The 24,074-nt window shown below is 42.4% G+C and overlaps 1 protein-coding gene across 4 annotated transcripts in view; it reads left to right on the forward strand.

Annotated features, from left to right (window-relative positions):
• STK33 (serine/threonine kinase 33) overlaps nucleotides 1–24,074 on the forward strand; it is a 1,296,925-nt gene that overhangs the window by 893,735 nt on the left and 379,116 nt on the right. For all 4 annotated transcript variants that reach the window (XM_086956010.1, XM_086956012.1, XM_086956013.1 and 1 more), the window contains one exon: nucleotides 5,593–5,705. In XM_086956010.1, coding sequence (XP_086812136.1) covers nucleotides 5,593–5,705 — 113 coding nt within the window. The remainder of the gene's footprint in view (nucleotides 1–5,592; nucleotides 5,706–24,074) is intronic.

The following is a 24,074-nucleotide window of genomic DNA, read 5'->3' on the forward strand; positions in this document are numbered from 1 at the left end:
TCCTCCCACTTTGGACCAAAATTATTAACAGTTCACTTCAACAAAGACTCATCCCCGACTCCCTCAAAGTGGGACAAGTCACGCCCATACTCAAGAAACCAACAGATGACCCTACTGACCTAAACAGTTATCGTCCTATTACCAATATCCCCACCCTGGCCAAACTGTTGGAAAAATGCGTACAACTCCAATTAACAAAACACATTGATCAGTTTGACCTCCTCAACCCCCATCAATCAGGCTTCAAAGCAGGACACAGTACAGAAACTGCTATGACACACATAATTGATGAGGCCCTCCAAATCCTGGATCAAAAAGATATCTGCCTCCTCATCCTACTTGATCTCTCCTCCGCATTTGACCCCGTCAAACACGAGAACTTACTCGAGCTGTTAAACACAAGAATGGGTCTATCTGGGACTGTTCTCAAGTGGTTCACTTCCTTCCTGCATAACCGGTCTCAGAAATTCAAGAGCAACAACTTGATGTCACCACCTATGCCTGTAACATTAGGCATCCCACAAGGATCTTCCCTATCCCCAACTTTGTTCAACCTAGTCATGGAGCCTCTCACCACCTTGTTACAAGCATCTAATGTACACTTTCACATGCACGCGGACGACACCCAACTATATCTCAAATTACAATCTCCCGAAGACATCAAACTTCTGAACTCAACGCTCAGAAACACCCAATCATGGCTTGCCGATAATCACCTCAAACTCAATGCTCTGAAAACTGAGTTCCTTCTGATCTCACCTCCCGCGAAAATCTCCACCACTCAAACTTGGCTTAAGCACCTAACTGCACTAAATGTCCAACCTACCATTGTGGACTCCGCGAAATCCTTAGGCATAACTCTTGACGCCAATCTCAACATGCAGCAGCATATCAGCAAGGCAACTAAGGGAGCTAATCTCCAAATCAATACTTTGAGGAAACTTAAACCCTTCCTCCCAGCCAAGGACTTCCAAATTGCAGTACAAGCCCTAGTCATTCCTCGCATAGACTATGGAAGCGTCGCCCTCTGCGAACTCCCCCTATCAACAACCGCACCCCTAAGAGCCTCTTGGAACGCTGCAGCGAGACTTATGACTGGATCAAAAAAACACTTGCATATTTCCCCTGACTTAAAATCCCTGAACTGGCTGCCTTTTGAAGCCAGAATACATCTGAAAATTGCCTGCATGACACACAGGGCTGTACACCACAACTCACCCAGCTACCTCACTCAGAAGTTGACAATATCAGGTGGCTCAAGAACCACTAGAAGCACAAAAAATCTTCTTCTGAAACCTCGAAGATTCCGGAAAGAAAAAATGTATAAACGCTCCTTTTCAGGAATGGCACCCAGGATCTAGAATGCACTCCCTCCAGAAACCAGGCTTATCTCCTCCACTGCTTTTTTTAAGAAAGAAGTAAAAGCTATCCTCATGGCTAAATTCACCTGAACCTTTAGTATGGATTTACTTGAGACTCTGCACCTATTTGTACTATTTGTTTATCTGATTGTCTATTTGTACTATTTGTTTATCTGCATGACTATGCTCCTTCATGTACCTACCCTATTTTGCTACTCATTTATTACCTACATTTATTCTGTGCTCAAAAGTCTGTTAGTCTCTCTCTTGTTTTTCTTACCACTTGTTTTTGTAAAGCACTCTGATATCTGCAAAAATCTTGTTTGCGCTATATACAACTTTCAAAATAAAATAAACTCAGATTGTTGAAGTCATGAAAAATGATTAATGGCTAACAAAGGGGTCCAAGGGCTATGGGAATCATCAAAGGCAAGCTCAGAATCATAAGAAGGTTATGATGAGCAGAAGAGGGGGTAATGGAGGCTCCAAATAGATTATCTCAGATGGCCCAAAGATGGATTCTGTGTAACACCCGATCTATGCTCTGATATTCTATGTACGTATAATTGTGGTGGTAATGTAGCAAGTATGTAGTAGTAAGACTGCTTGTGTGATGAAAGGCTAAGTGCATGGACTGGGGGATGCATTTTTCATAACATGATGGAGAGTACATACTGCTTCACTACACAGTGGGAGTATATTAACTGAATTCCTGTGGATGGAGGGTGGAGACTCAGACTGAAGTGAAGGAGAATGGAAAAAAGAGTGCTCAAAGAAATTCTGTGAGGTCCTTTTTAGCAAAGGGCTGCTGATTAGTTCTTCCTAAGTGATGACATTGGGTAGATGGTAGGATTAAGGTTTAGGTCATAGGTTTCTCTTTTTAACGGTGTCAATGTTTCAAAGCAGGGCTAACCTTTTGTCTGCGCCTGATGACTGATCAATCAGGCTGATAACTGCCAGGTGGTGAGATCTCATGCTTCATTTTGTCCCTATTTTAGATGCTTCTGCTTGGAGCCAGCACTATTGCTACAGCTGTGAGAACCACCTCCTAGCACAATGGCTGTGTCTGAGCATCAGACAGAAATTTATATGTGAAAGAGAATCACCCCAAATCAGTTCTGAAACCTCAATAGTGAATTCACCTCATCTGTCTGGAAAATGAATAGTAAAGTGGAACTTTGAAATGCTCGATCCTAAGGTCATAAGAATGAAAATAACAAACTGTATGTTTATTCAGTGTCTTATTTCTGTCAATGTTTGCAATAAAGTCATTGAATGTGAATCTATGTGAGTTTATTTTCTTCTTTGTCTGTGATGCCTATATGTCTTTCTCCGATTTACTGGGAAAAATAATTAATATTCCAATGACATGCAGTTCAATTAATTATAATCCCATTCGTTTGCTTATGGATCCTCAGTGGAATACTTCCACTGATGACCTAACCGAGGAGAAGCAGTGGAATGAAGGACTTTAGACCGTCTTCCTTATTCAGAGTAAAACCTGGCTGTAAGGGACAGGAAAGAAAATAATGACCCCATCACCCTAGTAGAAAACTCCTAGGGTGTGGGACCCCTCCCCTTTATATTTTTCAAAAACAAGCTCCAGCTTTGGGAGTCTGTATTTAAAAAACAATGTATTTTTAAGTTTGTTGGCTGACCATCATATCTGACTGTACTGTCGTCCTGCAGTTACAGAACTGCCATGACAGCCGTTCCTTTTAATGTAGAGAGTTGTCCACACTGCCAGCGGACAACTCTAAATTTGGCAGGCCTAAATTTGGCAGACAGAAGTCCCTCAGTATTATAGAGGTACTGTCCTCTGCCATCCTGACAGAGTTATCTCCACCCTCAAAACTCTAAATAAGGTGCACAGTTTTTCTTCCTTCTGTCCTGAGATTGGAATGAAGCCTCTCAATCATGATGTGTTGGTCACTTTATAAAGGGCCCTATGCAATTGTTTATATTTTGATAAAAGCGCCCTAAATACTAGATGGCTCTATGCTACTGAAATACAACATTTCCAGTTCTGATTTTTGCTTTTACAAATCATTGCTTTCCAGTGTTATAACCTGATTTGTTTAATTGAACAGAACCAGAATGAATAATTCAAGAATCCACTGATTTGCTTCAGACAAAGAGGTTTTCTGACATGGAGCCTTTAGGTAATCCTTTATCTGGCCATGGTACGTTCCTATTGCTTTGTGAGTAAGAGTGCATAAATACCTCTAGAAAAGTAAACAGCTTTAAATAGTCTTGCAAAGGCTCTAATCATCTTTATCATTAGTCATATCTGCAGGTAAATGTAAAGGATTAGAAAGGAGCATTTGTCGAGCACAAGGCAGCTCCATAAAGGGTCTCCTAAGTTGCTATGTCTTGGCCCATGGTGTAATGGCAAGGTATACTGTGCAATGTATGTCAACAATAACTGGAAAGCATTCAAATATTTATTTAGACCAATAAGCTAGTGCTTTCATCTAAGCCAGTTATTGCACTGTGACAGCAGTGCTTATCATTATGTACAAAAGCCTGTTTATTAGTTGGAACATTATTTCAACTAGTAAAAAGACTGTTGCAGTTGCTTCAGAATTGAATATAGGAGGGTTCATGAAAGGGTTTTTCTCTCTCCCCTTTTCAATTTGAAAGGAATTTATTGATAGTTTGACTACAATTGTTGTTGCAAACAATTGATGAGCAAACAACCCCTAATTTGGGGTGGTAACTAATTTGCAAATGGGTAGATGTTCCCTTAGGACCCCTTTCCCTTTGCATTCATGTTGGAAACCTATGGGAGGAGAAGTTTTCTGAACATAGTTTCTTTTTTTTTAATCAGCACTGGTCCATATGAGCAACACGGACTGCTTTGAAAAAAAAGCAGTTTTCATTTTGGAATGCAGTCATAGAGATGATGGTGTGATGTCCCTTTGTAGGGCACCCTCTCTGTGATTACAGCCAATCTCAGAGAGTTGCAAATCTGCACCCAATACTGTACATCATTTCTGCTATTTAGACAGCTGCTGAGTAAATATAAAGATTTCTTTGCTATTTGCCAGGCTACTGGTCAAATAATTTACCATTTCTGCTATTTACACAGCAGATACATAAATGATTAAGTTTATTTGCTATTTACATGGCTGCTGGACTAAATGTACATGGCTGCTGTTTTGACAGCAGCTGGATGATGAGCAAAGTGTTTTTGTTTGCTTGACTGCTAGCCAAATAATACAAAACGTCTGCTATTTAGCCAGTGGCCAGGTAAATAGTGAAGCTTCCCAGTTATTTGCATGGCTGCTGGCTTGAATAGTGCAGAATCTCTAATATTTAGACAGTGGCTAGATAACAAGTTACTTTTTTTGCAATTTGCACATCCACCAAGCAAATGGTACAGAATCTGTACTATTTAGACAGCGGGTGGGTAAATAGTCAAGTTTACCTATTTTACCTAGTCAAAATTTGCTATTTGCATGGTTGTTGGCCAAACAGTGAAGAACCTCTACCATATAGCCAGTGTCTGGGTAGATAGTTGTGTTTTTCTGCTATTTGCACCTGGCCAGCCGAACAGTGCAGAAATTCTACAGTGTAGCGAGCAGCTGATACAGAGTGAAGTTGTTCTGGTATTTATACAGTCGCCGGCCAAAAGGGGCAGAATCTCTACTATTTAGCCAGGGGCCAGCTAAATAGTAAACATTTTCTGTTATTTACACAGCTGACGGCCAAACAGTGCAGAATACCTACTATTTAGCAAGGGGTCAGGTAAATAGTGACGTATCTCTGCTATTTTCAAGACAACGACCAGAGAGTAAATAATTTCTAGTATTTGCCCAGCGGCCGGGCACAAAGTTTTTATTACTTTGGTACTGCTGGTATCTGGAAACATAAGGCTGTTTGAAAATAGTGGGTATTCCAGAGGGAATGCATTTTTAAGAGCGCACACGCTCTCCGCATACAGTATTTTACATTTTCTTATTTTATATATTTTTTTAATGCAGTTGTTTTGTTTTTTAACCATGCAAAATTACATCTAAGGTGAGTGTATACCACTGAAAGATGATCTGAAATAAATTAACTTTGTTGTTGTCTAAAAACAATCCTGTAGTCAACCATAAGATCTTGAAATATAAATGTCGTCACTTGAACTGTTTAACATTGGATGTTGAGTTTTTTATGTAGTATGTAATATAATTCAACAGTACTTAAAAACAAATGTAAAACTGTCAAATGCTTTTAATTATAGATTAAGTGGTGACCCTCCTTTTAAGGGAAGCTCAGAAGAAAAACTTTTTGAAAATATAAAAAAGGGAGAATTACATTTTGCTGATACAGTGTGGGTTGCAATCAGCAGTTCTGGTAAGTAAAGCAAAGACGCTCTCCTAAAAATGTTGTGCTTGAGGTCAACTTGCTTAATTTTACAAAAATAAGTTAAAACAATTGGTTAATTTTTGTTAATTGTTACGTTTTTTAATCAATGTATTCTTTGCCATCAACTGATCTGTTCTCTTGTTTTACAGTCAATGGTGATAAGTATTGAAATTTTAAAAAGCAAAATGCACGTTATGTGATTTATTTTCTTCCTCATCCCTCGCATTTACGTGTCCACAGATAATCATTCCATTTTTATTTTTCCATTTTATTTATTTTGATATGGAACTCCTATGGAGGTCCACAAAAATACACAAACCGATTAAAAGAGACATAATTTGCATACAAGACAAAATTCGTTTTTTATACATGGCTACCTCCTAAATGATCCTTATATCGAGCATGCTGAATGATGTGCAAATCATGCAATAATTTAATGAGACAAGCAAATATCCAACCATCAAATGTTATGACATAAGACTAAAATTAATATTAAAAATTACCTACTGAATAGACAGAAATGTTTTTAAAATATGGTATATTTTATAACAAACCATTTCATTTGAAGGAGACAAAACCAATGAACGGGCCTCCTGGGCAGAGTGAATACTACATTTGATAAAGAAAGGCTTTAAAAACATATGCCTGGCCCTTTGCAGCTCCATACACACAAATAAGACACGATTAAGATCTTGGATTTGTAAATAACACATTTCACAAATTCTCTTCTCTCTTGATATTTTATCCCAGATACCAGTAAGTTCTCTTAGGGACAGCAAGTTAATTTTCAGCAGGAGTATCAGCCTTCTAATCCAGTGAGGACTATTCCAAGTTAAATAAGGCTGTGATTTATTCCCCAGGGCACTCCCACAGATCACCTGATTACTTGACCTGGACTGAATTAAAGCAGTATCTCTCACCAAGCTGATAGAGGATACGGACTTCTTCAAATACTGCTTCAGTACTGACTTTGGCATAGGAGAAGCGGAGTTCATGCTAAGACCAAATGTATCATTTGCATGTATAAAGGACCAAAAAAACGTTGACTTATCTTTTAATGAATTAAAGATTTCTATTCTCAAGGCAGCCAAAGAGTACCCTCCTCCCCCCAGCAAAGGGAGTTGCCCCACCGCAGAACCTCTGCCAAGGATAAAGTGAAGGAAGAGCCTAAACCAAATTCCAGACGTAATAAATGTGGGGCAGCTAGGGAGTTTAAGTTACAGATTTGACACAGAATTCGTCTTTCAGCCTTATCAAAAAAGAGCCAGTAGTTCATGTCCAATACCTCAGCAGCATATGTTAATGAAGGGGGAATTTTAACCTTAAAAACTGATAAAATGTGGCCAAAATGGCGTCTCCCACAAATTGTATAAAATCTGCTTAATGCGCTCGCCTGGGAGACAGACTTGCTAAAACAAAGTTTGATGTTCTCAAGGTCTCGCCCTGTTTTTGAAAAAACCTTCACCAAATATAGATATGAATCAACCATATCCAGTTTTTCAGAACTGAGCATTCATTTTAGACATCTCTTTATTCTAAGCCCTTTCTTGCGGAAAACCAAAATCTTGTTTTCAACAATATTAATTTTCAAGAAGTGGGCTTCTGCTTATTTAGTTAGGGCATCCAGACGACCTTGCAGACCAATGGGTGTTAAATCAAATATTGGCACATCATCCGCGTATAATAAGGAACCAATGGGCATTCCCCCTCGCTGAGTTCAGGACACCGGGGAGATCAGCAATATATAAAGAAAACAAAAGAGGGGCCAGTAGGCAGCCCTGCTTGAGCCCATTACATGTTCTGATCTTGCATGATAACCCCATTGAACCCCCAATCAGAACTTGACACCAGGTATCTGTAATAAGACCCAGAAGGTGATGTGGTATGCCAAGATGTAAAAGCTTTCTCCACAGCGTCTGACGATCCACTTTGTCAAACGCTGTGGAGAAATAAATAAAAGCTGTAGAGCTTTTTTCTCACGAGACACTGACCTGTCTTGTGAGAAAACATACTTCTCTACAATGGGTGGAACGTGCGCAATATTGTCCAAGGTACGGGGTGTGGTTTGGACGCCGGCGAAGATGGTAGCGTGAGCTTTCACCTCCTCCCGTGTGCCAGCTCATAATCATCTAATTCGTACCCATTCCCGGGAAATACATACTCCTACGGCTTAGATTAGGTGTCGGAATACTGGAAGAACCAGCAGCTCCCGTTTCCGAATAAATACCTGTGCTCCTGCATTCTTGATCTTCTCCGACTGAGGGTAGCGCGGCCGTGCTCTCTCTATCATTGCCGGAGTCGGAACACGTGGGCGGCGTCAGTGACCGGCGAATTCGGAGCTACTGGAGAGCGACTGCCCTACGACGGTCGGAGAAGAACCCAGGGTAACCTACAATGCTGGTACTGTAAACTTCACATGAGCAGCTGCATATAGCTGATCGGTGCGATTCTCTTTTGGTCGGGATCAACTCTGAACGTTGCGGGCCTGCATAGATCCCAAAATGGCGGCCATGGCGGACTTTACCGCAATACATCAATAATCGCTCCAAATCACTAATTAACCCCTGCATACTTTTCTGCTTTGGAGCATTTGGTCTAAAGTGCCCTGAGCCTGCTGCTGATGCGCTTAATATGCTTTAATAAAGAGGCATTTTGAAATTCTGGAATTTTGAAAATTGTAATGTGCAGAGTTTCTCAATAGTTACTTACAAAATGGTCATGGGAGAGTAACGACTGTGCCCTTTAAGAGAATCTATATAACAGCTGGAGCTTACTGTTGGCTTTCGGCTAAAACACACCTGTGTATTGCGTCAAACAACCCTGGTTCCCTTGATATGCCACACAGCTGTCGGATAGGAGTCAAGGAGAAAACCAGTGCATGTGTAGGGTGTTTTGACTTTGGAGCCATGCTTTACCCCACGCTAAATGCTTTCTTGTTTATCAGGATGCCTGACTCTAAAATGGCTGACGCCTATGGTTGCCTATCTCTTAAAGCAGCCCTGCCTGACCTTAAGATGGCCACAAGGCTAATTAGTGGGTGCTCCTAACTCTGCCATCTTAACATCAAGTATCAACCAAGAAGTTGTGTATTATCTTCCATGAGTTCCAAAGTTCATTGCTAGATCTAAAGTCTGTCTCTATAACACTAAGATTAAATTCTACAACCAGCAAATAGCATACTACAATTACACAAGCATCAAGTCCCCCTCGTATGTGCACCATGGGGGAGAAAGAGGCAAAGAATCTTAAGAGACTCAAGGCGGACCCACCGAACCCGGACTCTCCTACGGAGCGCAACTCGCTAGGTTTTTAATGCAACTTGCTCCCGCAGGTGTGCTCGCTTAGCTCATTCTTAACTTCTTCGCTGCGGATGACGAGCTCAGCTCGTCATCCGCCACGGTGGTCGTGTGCAGATGACGAGCTGAGCTCGTCATCTAACGCGGCTTTTCGAAAATTGCCGCACACAGCGGGAAAAGCCGCCGCAGCGATGCGGTTAAGGAAGACCTCTTTATGTAGTCAGTTGCCTGCGCACCAGAGTTATGGTATGGCTTCAGCCTGCTACTGATTGATTTCCTCAGGAGTTCTCATAATAACGTTTATTAGTAACGTTTAGGAACGTTTAGTACTTGATTCTTGATTGCTCAAACTCGTTCAAATAAGTCAAATTAGTTAGTGCATATGTACCTACATTTGAATACATGTTACAGCTCCTCGTGAGCGTTTCTACCAAATATCTTATCTTGTTTTGGTCTTTATTGTGGATATACGACCAAACTCGATGTTCTTGGAATGTTTACGACTTATTGTGTTCTACTTGACTTAACTGCTGCCATGGGAGGGGAGCTATTTTCCCCTTGTCACCATGTCTACTGACTACTTTATGGGTGGGGTGGGAGGGTGTGGTGTTGGGGTGGGATGGAATGGGATCTTCAATGTGTTCTTTTGTTTTCTTTTTATTCTTATATTTTACTACATGCTTTTATCCTTACATTTCTGCTCGATGTGCCTTAAAAACAGACTTCAATCAGTATCGCTAGCTTTGGGCATTGATCCAGAAGTCTCAATATCACACGTTTTATTCAGGGTTGCCATGAAAACCAACTCCATGCTGAGTCATAATGTCTGAATGTTTTGTTAACCAATACGCTGCATCCCAGTTACGTCTCCTTATTATAGCAGATTCACTTACTGCTTATACACAACGATCTCTTGCCACCTTTAGCTTCTCCTGGTAATATGTCATACAAAAATGATAGTCTAAAAATCGTTTCACCAAATTTAAAATGCATTAACCATCCGATTAAAAGGAGGAAGATACTTGATTATCTTTATAAACAAAAGAGAGACATTACCTTACTCCAAGAGACCAAAATTGACTCTTCACAGTTCAACTCACTCAAGAATAAGACTTACTCCCATGTTGTGGGCTCTGACGCTTTAGGAAAAAAGAATGGGGTTCTGCTCTTAATAGCAAAACAATCTAATATTGACATACTAAACAGTACCTCTGACACTAAAGGAAGATGGATTTTCACTAAGCTATCAAAAGACGACAAAGAATTTTACGTCACTAACTTATATGCCCCTAACAAAGATGACCCAGCTGTTTGGAAGGAGTTGTCTGACTACATATGTATGATTCCAGATAATGCGACACACATAATGGCCGGCGATTTTAATTTACCTATGGATCCAACACTAGATAGGGACTCCCGTTGCCCTTTTCGCCCTAACAACTCTTACAAAAACCTCCTCAATCTTTGGTCACATTTTAATTTGGTAGACTCATGGAGATTACAGAACCCCACGGAGAGGGACTATACATTCTTCTCGACACCTCACAATATCTACTAAAACAAAGATTATATACTCCCATCCGGGAACGCCTCTAACAACATTGAGGAGACCTCGATTGAACCAAAGGTAATCACGGGTCATTCCTGTATCACTCTAGTCTCATTAGTCTTGTTGCATACGATCAAGAAAGAGAATCTCTGGAGATTGAATAATGCAGTCCTGGAGAAAGACATTCACAAAGAAACTATAGGAAAGGCAATACAAAATTACCTCACATCTAACAAAAAAGGAGAGACATCCGTTTTTTCACGGTGGGAGGCACTTAAAAGCACCATTAGAGGTGAAATTATAAAAATTAGGGTGGCTATGAATAGAGACGCAAACAGAAATATTGCACGATTGGAACAAGAGATAACTACACTGGAAAAAAGACACGTAATAACCAGGGACCCCCTTGTCTTGAATGAGATAGTGAACAAAAAGTATGAATATAATAAGGTTGTCAGCGAGAGAGCAGGGATTTTGTTAAAGGCACAAAAGAATTTCAGACTATGTGAGTCTAATAAAGCAGGTAAGAGCCTTGCTTCTTACCTAAAATTTAAGTTACAACGATTAAGGGCTTAACAGACCAGACTGGGACATCTCACTCTAATCCCATTGAGATTGTGGATGTCTTTAAGGATTTCTATAGTAGCTTATACAGCAAAAACAAAGTTCTAGACGAGTCAAAAATAGAACACTACCTAAATAACTGTGCACTACCCTTGTTGTCTGCTCAAGAACAATCAGAACGCAATAACCCGATCACTGCTCTGGAAATTGTAGGCGCAATTAAAACACTTAAATCAGGGAAAGGCCCCGGTCCAGACGGGTTTAATGCAAAATTTTACAAATGCTTCACCGAACTTCTCACTCAACCTCTACTCGGCCTATACCTTGATTTTAGCAATACCGGTCAAGTGCAAGGCACCCCAGCTGAAGTCATTATAGCTGTGAATCCCAAGAAGGGGAAAGACCCGTCATTTCCAAAATATTACAGGCCAATATCGTTAATTAACTTAGATTGTAAAATCTATGCCATGATCCTTGTGAAACGTATACAGAAATTCTTGCTCAAACTTATCCACCTTTCTCAAGTAGGATATTTAAAGAATAGACTCACCAGTGATAATACGCACATCCTAGCCCATATATACTGGAGAAGGCTCAATCTACTGACTCCAACAGTTGCAATCACCCTAGGTGCCGAGAAGGCCTTTGATAAGGTGGACTGGTTTTATTTGGAAGCGGCACTACACACATTTCAATTAGGCAAGGCTTTTATGCGTATGGTGATGGCACTCTATTCCAGCCCCACAGCCAGAGTTAGAGCGGGTGGCTACCTCTCATCTTCATTCAACTTAGGGCAAGGCACAAGACAAGGATGCCTCCTCTCCCCATCTCTATTCTTGCTTGCCATTGAGCCCTTCCTCTACCACCTTAGGCATAACAATAGTATTAAAGGGATAGATTTTGGTGAATGCACGGTTAAAATCACGGCCTACGCTGACAATGTCCTGGGGATATCTGAAAACTCTGAGGCTGCTATACCGGCCCTAATGTCCTCAATAGCGGACTTCTCCAGTGTGTCTGGTTATAAATTAAACACAGATACAACGGAAGTGAAACTCCTAAACAACATTGGTAACAAAGACATCATGGGTGACTCAGGCTTACTTTTGCAATCAAAATGTTTTAAGTATCTAGGGATGGAATTTTAGAAAGACCTAATCAGCACCTTAAAAAATAATGAAAACTCCCTGTACAAAAAATATCCACATTATTAGACGGTTGGTCTCCAAAATTTCTGTCATGGTGGGGCTGGGCAGAAACCTTGAAAATGATAACGCCACTGGTCAATTACCTAGTATGCATGTTACCAATTTCTGATAGATACATCTGCCAGTGGATTCCTCACCTTGTGAATATCTCCTGCGCAGCAGCCAATCGGAAACGTTTGTAGCTCTCCACGCCGGCGAGGTCATGGACAACGTCACAGAGGGAACGACTCAACTCGCGACCTCGCTGACGTCACTGGATCCATAATAGGGCCTCGTCGGCGTGATGACGTCAGTTCCCTTTTTTCTGCGCCATCGACGCCAACGGTTTCTTGGAACTCTCCGTAGTAACATTGTTATTATAGTTGTTCTTTTCTGTTCTTCTCGTTTCCTTTCAAAGATGTCTGGGAGAAAATCTAGATTCAAGCCCTGCAGGGAGTGCGGTAAGCAGATGTCCATCACTGACCCGCACGAGGATTGCGTATGGTGCTTGTCTTCAGATCACGACGTCGATGGATGTGCGTGTCGCCGGAAGATGACCTCTAAGGCATTGAAGGAAAGGGAGTCGAAGTTGTTTATAGCCAAGCTGAAGGAGAGTAAAAGAAGATCGAGGTCTCGTTCCGAATCCAGATCTGGTTCGAAGTCGGCGTCGGGACATTCGAAGTCGAAGAGACATAAGAGAAAGAAGCACTATTCGAGGCGTCACTCTGATAAGGAACCGGCCATCTTCTCCCCGACGTCACGGAGGTGAGGTCGATCCTTCTTATTCAAATCCGGACTCGCCAGAGAAGGAAGTGGCTCCTGAAGTCAAAGTCTCTCGATCACCTACGCCGGTTCCTTCGGAATCGGTCCATTCTTTGGATCCGGGTGAAGCCGAGCCAGAGCAAGAAGATCAGGAGCAGCCCGAAGAGGTTCCTTTGTCGGCGCCGACTGGCCCGACTCCAGGTACACCGGCTTCAGAGGTGGCGCCGGGAAATTATCCTCCTTTCCCAGCTCCAGGTCAAGACCCATCACACTATCTTAACGCTATGTATGGTGTCTTTGCAAGGGCCATGTACCCCTCTGGTGCGCCTGCGGACCCCACGGGTCCTTTTGCCTACAATTTGGGTGTTCCTCAGGCATATGCCCAGGCTCCACTTATGCCCTTTCTTCCAGCGACGCCGTCCTGGAATTTTCCAGCGCCGAGGGCTCCGGTGCCGTACCGAGAATCTCCGGCGCTGTCTGTTCGCCCGCGTTCGACGCCGGTCCCGAATCCGATGGAGTCGGTTGTGGATCCATCGACTCCAGTCCCGAGGATCCGCTTCAGGAGGAAGGCCCAAAGAGCTGTGGAAGAGGCACGCTATCAGCAGGAAATGGAGGAAGGTGAACTTCCTGATTTTGAGGACTATTTTGAAGAATTAAAAGATGCAAGTGGTCTTGATGTTTCCCCTGAGTTGGATTTTTCTCCGGGATCAGATGCTCCTTCGAAGGAGGTAGCTCCGTATCATACAGTTGTGAGAAAGGCTGCTGAATTATTGGACATTAATCTTCCTTCCACCGAGTTTAAGTCCAATTTATTGACTAAAGTGTTCATTCTCCATCCTCTGTGACTGAACCTTTGTTACCATTTAATGAGGCAATTCTGGAGCCAGTGTTGGGGGTTTGGAAGAAGCCTTTGTCTGCACCTGCAGTCTCCAGGACTGTGGCACTGAGATGTAGGGTGGCACCTGAGGATCCAGAATTTTTGTCAGCTTATCCTTCGCCTGAGAGCCTTGTAGTTCAGGCGGCTTGCTCGAAGTAGTCTTCAGGGGCTTTCCCTCAGGTTCCAGCAGACAGGGAGTCCAAATGGATTACCAGTCTGCTAAGAAGGTGTTTTCATCCGCGAGCATGGCACTGAAATCTACAAATGCAACTTGCTTGATGGGAAGGTATATCCATGCCCTGATGGATTCCTCTAAACAGTTGCTCCCAAAACAGTCTGATGAAGACAGGAAGAACATTCAGGAGGTTTTGGATGATACCCAAGCTGCTGTGTGCCATGTCGTTCAAAGTGGCCTGGATACGGCTGACTCGATGGCTAGAATTATGGGCTGTACAGTGGCTACGAGAAGGGGAGCTTGGTTGAAGTCTTCAGACTTTTCTCAGGATGTGCACGCTACTTTGTTGGACTTGGTATTTGATGGTACAGGTCTGTTTGGTAAGAAGGTTGATGCCGCACTTGAAAGATTTAAGGATAGTAAGGCCACAGCGAGATCACTTGGCTTACAGACTCAATCCAGAGGTTCCTTCGTAGATACAGAGAATTTGGGAAGTCATCCTTTCGCTCGCAAGGGCAGCCTCGTCGGCAGCAGCAGCAACAAAATACGCTGTATAAATCTTATAGAGGAAGAAACCCAGGTCGTCCACGAGGTCGTTAACCCTCCTCCTCTTCTTCCTCTACCTCTCCCCCTATCGCCGCAGCAAAGCAGCCCTAGAATCCCCATTCCCAGTCATGTTGGTCCTGTGGCGGGTCGGCTTACCCATTTTCTGCGGTATTGGGAATCGGTCACTTCAGACCAATGGGTTCTCAATCTTGTGGCAAAACGGGTATGGTCTTCCCTTCAGGGAATTCCCTCCAAATTACCCTCCTTGTCAAGGGGCTTGCTCAGAGGAACATCTCCGTCTCCTACAGGAGGAAGTTCTGACCTTGTTAAAGAAAGGCGCGATAGAGGTGGTTCCAGAGCAGGAAAGGGGTCAGGGATGCTACTCCCGGTATTTCCTGATTCCCAAGAAGGATGGCAGGCTTCGCCCAATCCTGGATCTCAGGATCTTGAATCTTTATCTGAAACAAGAGAAGTTCAAGATGCTTACCCTTGCGCAGGTTCTTCAGGCGCTGCTGGAAGAAGACTGGATGGTGTTGCTCGACTTGCAGGACGCGCATTTTCATATCCAGATTCTGGAGTTGCACAGGAAGTATCTTCGTTAAACGGTGGGGTCGCAACATTATCAGTTTGCGGTCCTTTCGTTTGGAATTACTACTGCACCTCGAGTGTTTTACCAAGGTGATGGCAGTGGTGGCAGCCCATCTCAGGAGGGCAAGGATTCCTGTATTCCCCTATCTGGAGGACTGGCTGATCAAAGCAGAGTCCCCATAGAAGGTGCTCCTTCATCTGCAAGAGACAACTCAGTTGTTGTACAGGTTGAGTTTTTCAATAAACGTACCCAAGTCCCACCTGGTGCCCTCACAGCGCAACCTGTTTATAGGGGCGGTACTGGACACTACTGTTTGTCGAGCATTCCCTCCACCTCAAAGGATTCTCGACATTCAGGAAATGATTCCTTTGTTTTACAATGGAGCGGTCGTTCCAGTCCTGAAGATCCATCGCCTGCTCGGTCTGTTTGCTTCCTGCATTCTGCTGGTCAACCATGCACGCTGACACATGAGGAGGCTCCAGTGGTGTCTCCGCAGGTAGTGGTATCAGCACAACGGAGATCTCAGGGAGTCTGTGAGGATCTCCAGAGACACTGCAGCGGATCTGTCTTGGTGGAGCGTGGAGGGCAATCTGTCTCAAGGAAAGCCCTTTCATCTGCCTCCATCAGTTGCCACAGTGATAACGGACGCCTCCACTCTAGGGTGGGGGTGCTCATCTGGGGGATCTGGAGATCAAGGGTCTTTGGTCTCCAGAGGAAAGGTAGCTTCACATCAACCTTCTGGAATTGAGGGCGATTCGTTTGACACTCAAGGCCTTCCTCCCTTCGCGGTCAGTCGGTTCAGGTCCTGACGCACAACACGACCGCGATGTGGTATGTCAACAAGCAGGGAGGAGTGGGGTCGCATCTTCTCTGTAGAGAAGCTCTGCGTCTGATTCTTGGTTCAGGACCACCAGATTTGTCTGATGGCAAATCATCTGGCCGGAGTTCCGAACGTTCGCGCAGACAGTCTCAGTCGGCAGTTCTCAGCCGACCACGAGTGGAGGCTTCACCCAGAGGTGGTTAGTCACGTCTTCCGGACGTGGGGAACTCCTCAGGTGGACAAAATGTATAATTTACAGTGGATAGCACTCCTATTTTAAATGAATAATATTCTTTTCGTGCTCGTCTTTTAACACAAGCGTGCTACAGAGGTGGCACGTTTGTCCTCACACCGTGCCTGCAATATTGTCAACCTAACCTGAGTGAATAAACCACTCAACCCCTGTGCACTGTTGCTGCTGGTGGAACAATCACACCAGCTTTCTCTTCATCTTATTTTAAAGAAAACTTTTCTGAATTTACATAGAACCTTGTGTATTCACAGAAAACTGTTCAACATTCTTATTCAGGAAACTGATTTTTAATCATCAATTCAATGTTTTTAGATCTCAAACATATATCTAAGCAATATAACATCTTAATGTATCAACATTTTCTTTCTTGACTTTATACAGTTGTTGTAGCCCGATGCATTTCGAGTCCACTACAGACTCTTCCTCAGGGGCCTGAAATACGAACATTATATATCAGAAACTTGGAATTACAACATTTGCTATCAGATTCAAGCTTGAAAAACATAGGGATGGGCAATGCAACAAGAAATCAATTTGCATTTCATTGGGAAAATGATGACCTTGTTCATGCACTGGTAGAGACCATCACCACACCTCAAAAGTGAAATATAAACCGCCAAAAAGTATACTGACAACAGAACAAGGAAAAACATTCCTGTAAACACAAAATAATCCTAACTGTAAATCAATGCTAGGGCACGTATACCGACCCTCAACTAACAATGGAAACCAAAAAACGAAGCATCTCCTACCTCGATTCACTTCAAAGGAAACCACCGCGTTTCCGTCTCTATAAAGTATTTCCCACCTGAAAATATAGTGGAAAATATTCTTAGCCATATTGCTGCACTAAAATTAAAAGAAACAACTCCAAACAACGCCACTACCTACCACGAGGTTCTGCTACTAACTCCTCCGTCAACTTCCAGCCGATGTAGTGAAACGCCGGATCTTCCGGTTTATATGCATCCTGTTCAGTGTATTACTTGCGGACAGAAAAAACGGACTAACCTAAAACATTCGGGAACGCCGTAATAGAACTAACTAGACGAGGTGGAAACTCCCTTTTTTTTCTTTAATATAAACAGCCGAAGGAACCTCCGTGCCTTTAGTCAATCCAACCATACAGAATGAAATGAAAATGGGCCACAAACCGATGCCAGAACATCTAATTGAAAGCACTCTACTTCCTACTTTGCTCACCATAAAAAACGGACTAAGCAAACCATATCGGCGACGCCATATTGGAACGGTGTGAAACGTCATAATATGTACCTCCTACCCTGAAAAACGGGGAATCTCCAGTGCCTGTAGGCAAACAAAGTTATACATAGGGAGAAGAAATTAAGAGGACAAAGGGTGAAAAAATAATAAATAATGAAACGGATAGACCAGTGCTGAAAAAATGAAAACTGGATCATGTCACATACTTTGAAAATGAACACAATAGAATATAATTAGATAAGACTACAGAAACAATTACATTACATTGTTTTTAAGAGAGATACGTTGATATTGTATAGTACATTGTTACCAGAGGTAGAGGGGCTTAGCCAGACCATCTACATGCACCTTTCCTGGCATATAGTGTGTTTTTTACAGAAAACATGCGTAATCAATCTTTTCATTTAAACCTTTTGGTTCCTGTGTCCCTAGGAACCTAATCCAAAATATCTCTCTTTGTAGGAGGGATCTAGTTAGATCCACTCCTTCCTGGAATTCGGTTTTTTCCAGAACCGAAAACTGCAGTTGGGAGATGTTATGTCTGTTTTCTGACCAGTGTTTGGCTAAATTACTTTTGACATTGATATTTCTAATCATGCTTTTATGCTCAGAAATTCTTGTTTTTAATTTCCTTTCCGTTTTTCCCACGTACAATTTGCCGCATGGGCATTTAATGTAATAAATCACATTGTTGGAGTTACAGTCACTATCATGGTGTAAATCAATAGTTTTACCAGTCTGCGGATGATGCAAATTAGTACCAACTATAACATTGTGACAGTGCACACAGTTCATGCATCTTTTCATCCCTTTGTATGTATGTTTCTTTTTGATGGTAGGTGTTTTCAACAACTCTTTCAAGTTTTTTGATCTTTTATACGCAAACATTGGTTTTTGCGAAAAAATACCTCCAAAATCTGGCTCATGTTGAAGAAGTTCCCAGTGCCTGGTTATTATATTTTTGATTTTAGATGAACTCGTAGAATATTTAGACACAAAAACCTGTCTCTCCAAGGTTTTCTTTGGCTTTTTTTCCAAAAGGTTCTCTCTGCTAAACGTGGCAATCTTCTCCTTAGTTTTCTTAAGCACACTTTCTGGATATCCTCTCGAAGCATATTTTTGCTCTTGTAACTCCAAGTGTTTTCCCAGGGCCTCAGGCTCTGAACAAATTCGTTTTATCCTCATATATTGAGACATAGGCAAATTCATTTTTAAATTCTGGGGGTGAAAACTTTGAAACAGAAGGGAATTATTGACATCCGTTTCTTTCCGAAATACTTCGGTTTGTAATCTTCCTTGTTTCAATGTCAATAAAACATCCAAAAATGCAATTTCGTGATCACTGATGGTGTGGGTGAATTTGATTTGTTCAACATGGGAATTCAATGTCAAAATTTTTTGTTCCAACATTTCTCTGTTACCTGACCAAAGTATAAAAATGTCGTCGATATATCTTTGATATATGAGACTATGGTCTCGCCATTCATCATCTGAGTAAATGTAGTCTGCCTCAAATTTAGCCATGTACGTGTTGGCATATGCAGGGGCCCCTGCAAATCCCATCGACGTACCATTCTGCTGCAAAAAAAACTTAGAATCCCATTGGAAATAGCTATGGTACAAGCAAAAATGCAACAATTCTAAAATAAAAGGTTTTTCTGCTCTGATGGAATTCTATGTTGCTAAAGTAAATGAACATGTATCTGACAAGTTAACATATCTGGAACTAGATGACGATCCCATCAAGGAACTTGAAGCTACTCTGAAAATCATCTTGGATAAAGCTTGTGAACTTGGTTACATTTCCTCCGCTACTAAACAATTTCTCACAGTACAACATCCGAGGCAACCACGCCTCTATATGCTTCCGAAAGTGCATAAAGATAAATTGAACCCTCCCATGAGACCCATTGTCACAGGTTGTGGCACGATTTTTGAACCGCTGGGGAAGTATATTGATACTTTTCTACAGCAATTTGTCCAAGAGTGGCCATCTAATACAAAAGACACTAACCATTTTCTAAAAAAATTGAAGAACATTATTATGACACATGATCTATTGCTGTGTACTATAGACGTTAAATCTCTTTATACTTCTATACCACACCAAGCAGGACTGGAAGCTGTGGAATGGGCGCTGTTGGGCCTTGAAAACATCAGAGCAGAAAAACCTTTTATTTTAGAATTGTTGCATTTTTGCTTGTACCATAGCTATGTAGTCTTATCTAATTATATTCTATTGTGTTCATTTTCAAAGTATGTGACATGATCCAGTTTTCATTTTTTCAGCACTGGTCTATCCGTTTCATTATTTATTATTTTTTCACCCTTTGTCCTCTTAATTTCTTCTCCCTATGTATAACTTTGTTTGCCTACAGGCACTGGAGATTCCCCGTTTTTCAGGGAAGGAGGTACATATTATGACGTTTCACACCGTTCCAATATGGCGTCGCCGATATGGTTTGCTTAGTCCGTTTTTTATGGTGAGCAAAGTAGGAAGTAGAGTGCTTTCAATTAGATGTTCTGGCATCGGTTTGTGGCCCGTTTTCATTTCATTCTGTATGGTTGGATTGACTAAAGGCACGGAGGTTCGTTCGGCTGTTTATATTAAAGAAAAAAAAGGGAGTTTCCACCTCGTCTAGTTAGTTCTATTACGGCGTTCCCGAATGTTTTAGGTTAGTCCGTTTTGAGGGTCGGTATACGTGCCCTAGCATTGATTTACAGTTAGGATTATTTTGTGTTTACAGGAATGTTTTTCCTTGTTCTGTTGTGAGTATACTTTTTGGCGGTTTATATTTCACTTTTGAGGTGTGGTGATGGTCTCTACCAGTGCATGAACAAGGTCATCATTTTCCCAATGAAATGCAAATTGATTTCTTGTTGCATTGCCCATCCCTATGTTTTTCAAGCTTGAATCTGATAGCAAATGTTGTAATTCCAAGTTTCTGATATATAATGTTCGTATTTCAGGCCCCCGAGGAAGAGTCTGTAGTGGACTCGAAATGCATCGGGCTACAACAACTGTATAAAGTCAAGAAAGAAAATGTTGATACATTAAGATGTTATATTGCTTAGATATATGTTTGAGATCTAAAAACATTGAATTGATGATTAAAAATCAGTTTCCTGAATAAGAATGTTGAACAGTTTTCTGTGAATACACAAGGTTCTATGTAAATTCAGAAAAGTTTTCTTTATAATAAGATGAAGAGAAAGCTGGTGTGATTGTTCCACCAGCAGCAACAGTGCACAGGGGTTGAGTGGTTTATTCACTCAGGTTAGGTGAACTCCTCAGGTGGACCTGTTCGCCACTCACGAGAATGCTCACTGCTTGTTATTCCGCAGTCTCCAGTATCCGTCGCAGGGAGCTTTGGGGGACGCGTTCCAGTTGAGTTGGAGCTCGAAACTCCTTTACGCGTATCCTCTCATACCCTTGATTCCTCGGGTTCTGAGGAAGATTCGCCAAGACCGGGGCCCAAGTTATATTGGTCACCCCGGATTGGCCAAGATGAGTGTGGTACACAGATCTTCTTCACCTCTCCTCATGCCCGCCACTCCGTCTCTCTCTCAGGGCAGATCTCCTCTCTCAGATGGAGGGGCAGGTTCTACACCCCCACCGCCAGCCCTTACACCTTCATGCCTGGAGATTGAACGGGGCAACCTGAATTCTTTTTCTCTCCCGCCTGATGTGGTGGACGTAATTCTTTCGTCCAGGCGTTTTTTCACCAAGTCAATTTATTCCTGTAGGTGGTCCAAATTTGTTTCCTGGTGTGGAGATAAATATATTGACCCCTTGAGAGCTCATTTGTCCAACATACTTCAGTTTGCTCTTTCTTTAGCCCAGCAGGGTTTTGCTGTGGCTACTGTAAAAGGTTATTTATCGGCCTTGTCGGCATTCCTTTGTTTGCCGGACCAGCCGTCTTTATTTAAGTCACCTATTGTGTTACGTTTTATAAAAGGTCTTACCAACAAATTCCCTCCAACTCCATTTATTGTGCCTCAATGGGACTTGAATCTTGTCTTAACCTATTTGATGGGTTCACCTTTTGAACCTTTACACAAGTGTCCCATGAGACTTCTGTCTTTTAAGACTGTTTTTCTTGTAGCAATTACCTCAGCAAGAAGGGTAAGTGAGCTTCAAGCTCTTAGTTCGAAACCCCCATTCCTGACCATTCATGCTGAGAGAATGGTACTCAGGACCAGGGCTGCTTTTCTGCCTAAGGTGGTAACTCCCTTCCATCTGGGGCAATCCATTACCCTCCCTACCTTCTATCCTCCCCCTCACCCTTCCAAGGAGGAGGAGCGGCTTCACCGCCTAGACCCTAAGAGGGCGGTGAGTTTCTACCTCGATAGGACTAAAGACCATAGTGTGGACAACCAGATTTTTGTTGGATTTGCTGGCTGTTCAAAAGGAAAAGCAGTGCACAAGTGCACGCTGTCGAGATGGATTATCCTGTGTATAAAGATCTGTTATGCCCTGGCTGGTAAGGAACCTCCAGAGGGTAGAAGGGCTCATTCTACTAGAGCAAAGTCTTCAACATCTGCTTTGGCTAGAGATGTGCCTGTAGAGGATATTTGTAGACCCGCGACTTGGGCCTCCCTCCACACTTTTGCGAAGCATTACTGCTTGGATACCGAGATGAGGAGGGACGGCTACTTTGCGCGCTCTGTCCTCCAGGATTTCTTGGTATAGCAGAGTGGACTCCCTCCTCCGGGAGTGGGGACTGCTGTGGGACTCTATTCACAAGGTGAGGAATCCACTGGCAGATGTATCTATCAGAAGAACAAGTTACTTACCTTCGGTAACGCTTTTTCTGGTAGATACAGTATCTGCCTGTGGATTCCTCACTGACCCACCCGCCTCCCCGTTGTCCACTCTTCTATACCTGCTAAGTGTATATTTGAAAAAAAAATGTAATGTATGTATTTATATGTTCAGCATATTGCATTGATTTCACACTGTGTTGGTTGTTTTGAATACTGTGTACTATGTATACTATTACTGTTTATGTCAGTCCTTCCCTGTGCCTCGGGGGCACAGAAAAAAGGGCGGCACTGACGTCATCACGCCGTCGAGGCCCTATTATGGATCCAGTGACGTCAGCGGGGTCGCGAGCGGAGTCGTACCCTCGGTGACATCGTCCATGACCTCGCCGGTGTGGAGAGCTACAAAAGTTTCCGATTGGCTGCTGCGCAGGGGATATTCACAAGGTGAGGAATCCACAGGCAGATACTGTATCTACCAGAAAAAGCATTACCGAAGGTAAGTAACTTGTTCGTTACTATCAAATGACTTCCTGAAAGGGGGTTATAAACTTTTCAATACGTTTCTGTGGCCGGGTAAGAAACCTAGAACCCCCCTGAATAAACTTCAGCTTTCCAAGGAGAAAGGTGGTTTAGGCCTCCCGAACTTTAGAAACTACCAGACTGCTTACTTGTTGAAACAGGGGTCTAACTCGCTTCTCCCACAACCTGACTATACTCCTGTTTGGTTGGATATTGAAAGAGCATACTGCAACAATATGCCTTTTCCCACTCTCCTAACAGCGGATGTCTCTGCCTTCCCTCACTCCAGATACATTCTACTCAATACCAAAAGGGCCCTGTTGAGTTTAGAACGGGTAACCAAAGCCAAACCCAAAATCAGCAAATCAAACTCGGCCTCCCTATGGTATAATTCGAGCTTAAGAGTAGATAGTAGGTCTCTGCGATAAACCTAGTCAACGATCTCTTTACAGGCCCTTTACCTTTACCTTTCTCTGATTTACAGTCAAGACATGGGCTTCAGCCTCTGGATTTCTATACATTTCTAAAACTCAAACCGTTCATCTCCTTACAATCTATCACACCACATGACCCTTCTATCACTGGGAAGCTTGCACAACTCGCAAAAGCGGGACACATGGTCTCAAAAATATATAAACTCCTTTCCTTCTAACTCACAAAAATCACATAGAAAATGTGAAACGGCATGGGAAAATCAAATAAACTCCTCTCTGATCCCATTTGATTGGAAGAAGATTCATCTGACCCCTTTCTCTAACAAAATCTCGCCTATACTCTCACAAGCCAAAATAATGTTAATAAATAGAGCATTCTGGACCCCCGAAAAAATCTTTAAGCTTAAACTCAACGATATCCCCACTTGCTGGAATTGTAAATCTAAAGTAGGTGATTTGGCACACATACTCTTTTACTGCCCTGCTTTACAAACCTATTGAGACAAGGTCTATAACTACATACACAGCACCTTTCACTATCGACCTCCAAGAGATTTCTCCTACATTCTGCTAGGTGCTATAGATCCTCATCTGATAAACCCCCATGATCGACATCTTATGGATCTCATGCTTACTCTGGCATGTAAAGTCATTCTAAACACATGGAAAAACGCTAATGAAGTTGCCTTTAAAACATTGCAAGAATGGTTGTTCTCTTTGAGAGGTGCGGATAACGAGTCTCTCCACACTTCTCCTTGGCGCAAATCACATAGGAAACTTTGGAGCTCCCTAGAC

Source organism: Lissotriton vulgaris, chromosome 2_1, assembly GCF_964263255.1.
Source record: "Lissotriton vulgaris chromosome 2_1, aLisVul1.2, whole genome shotgun sequence".
NCBI classification, from domain to species: Eukaryota; Metazoa; Chordata; class Amphibia; order Caudata; family Salamandridae; genus Lissotriton; species Lissotriton vulgaris.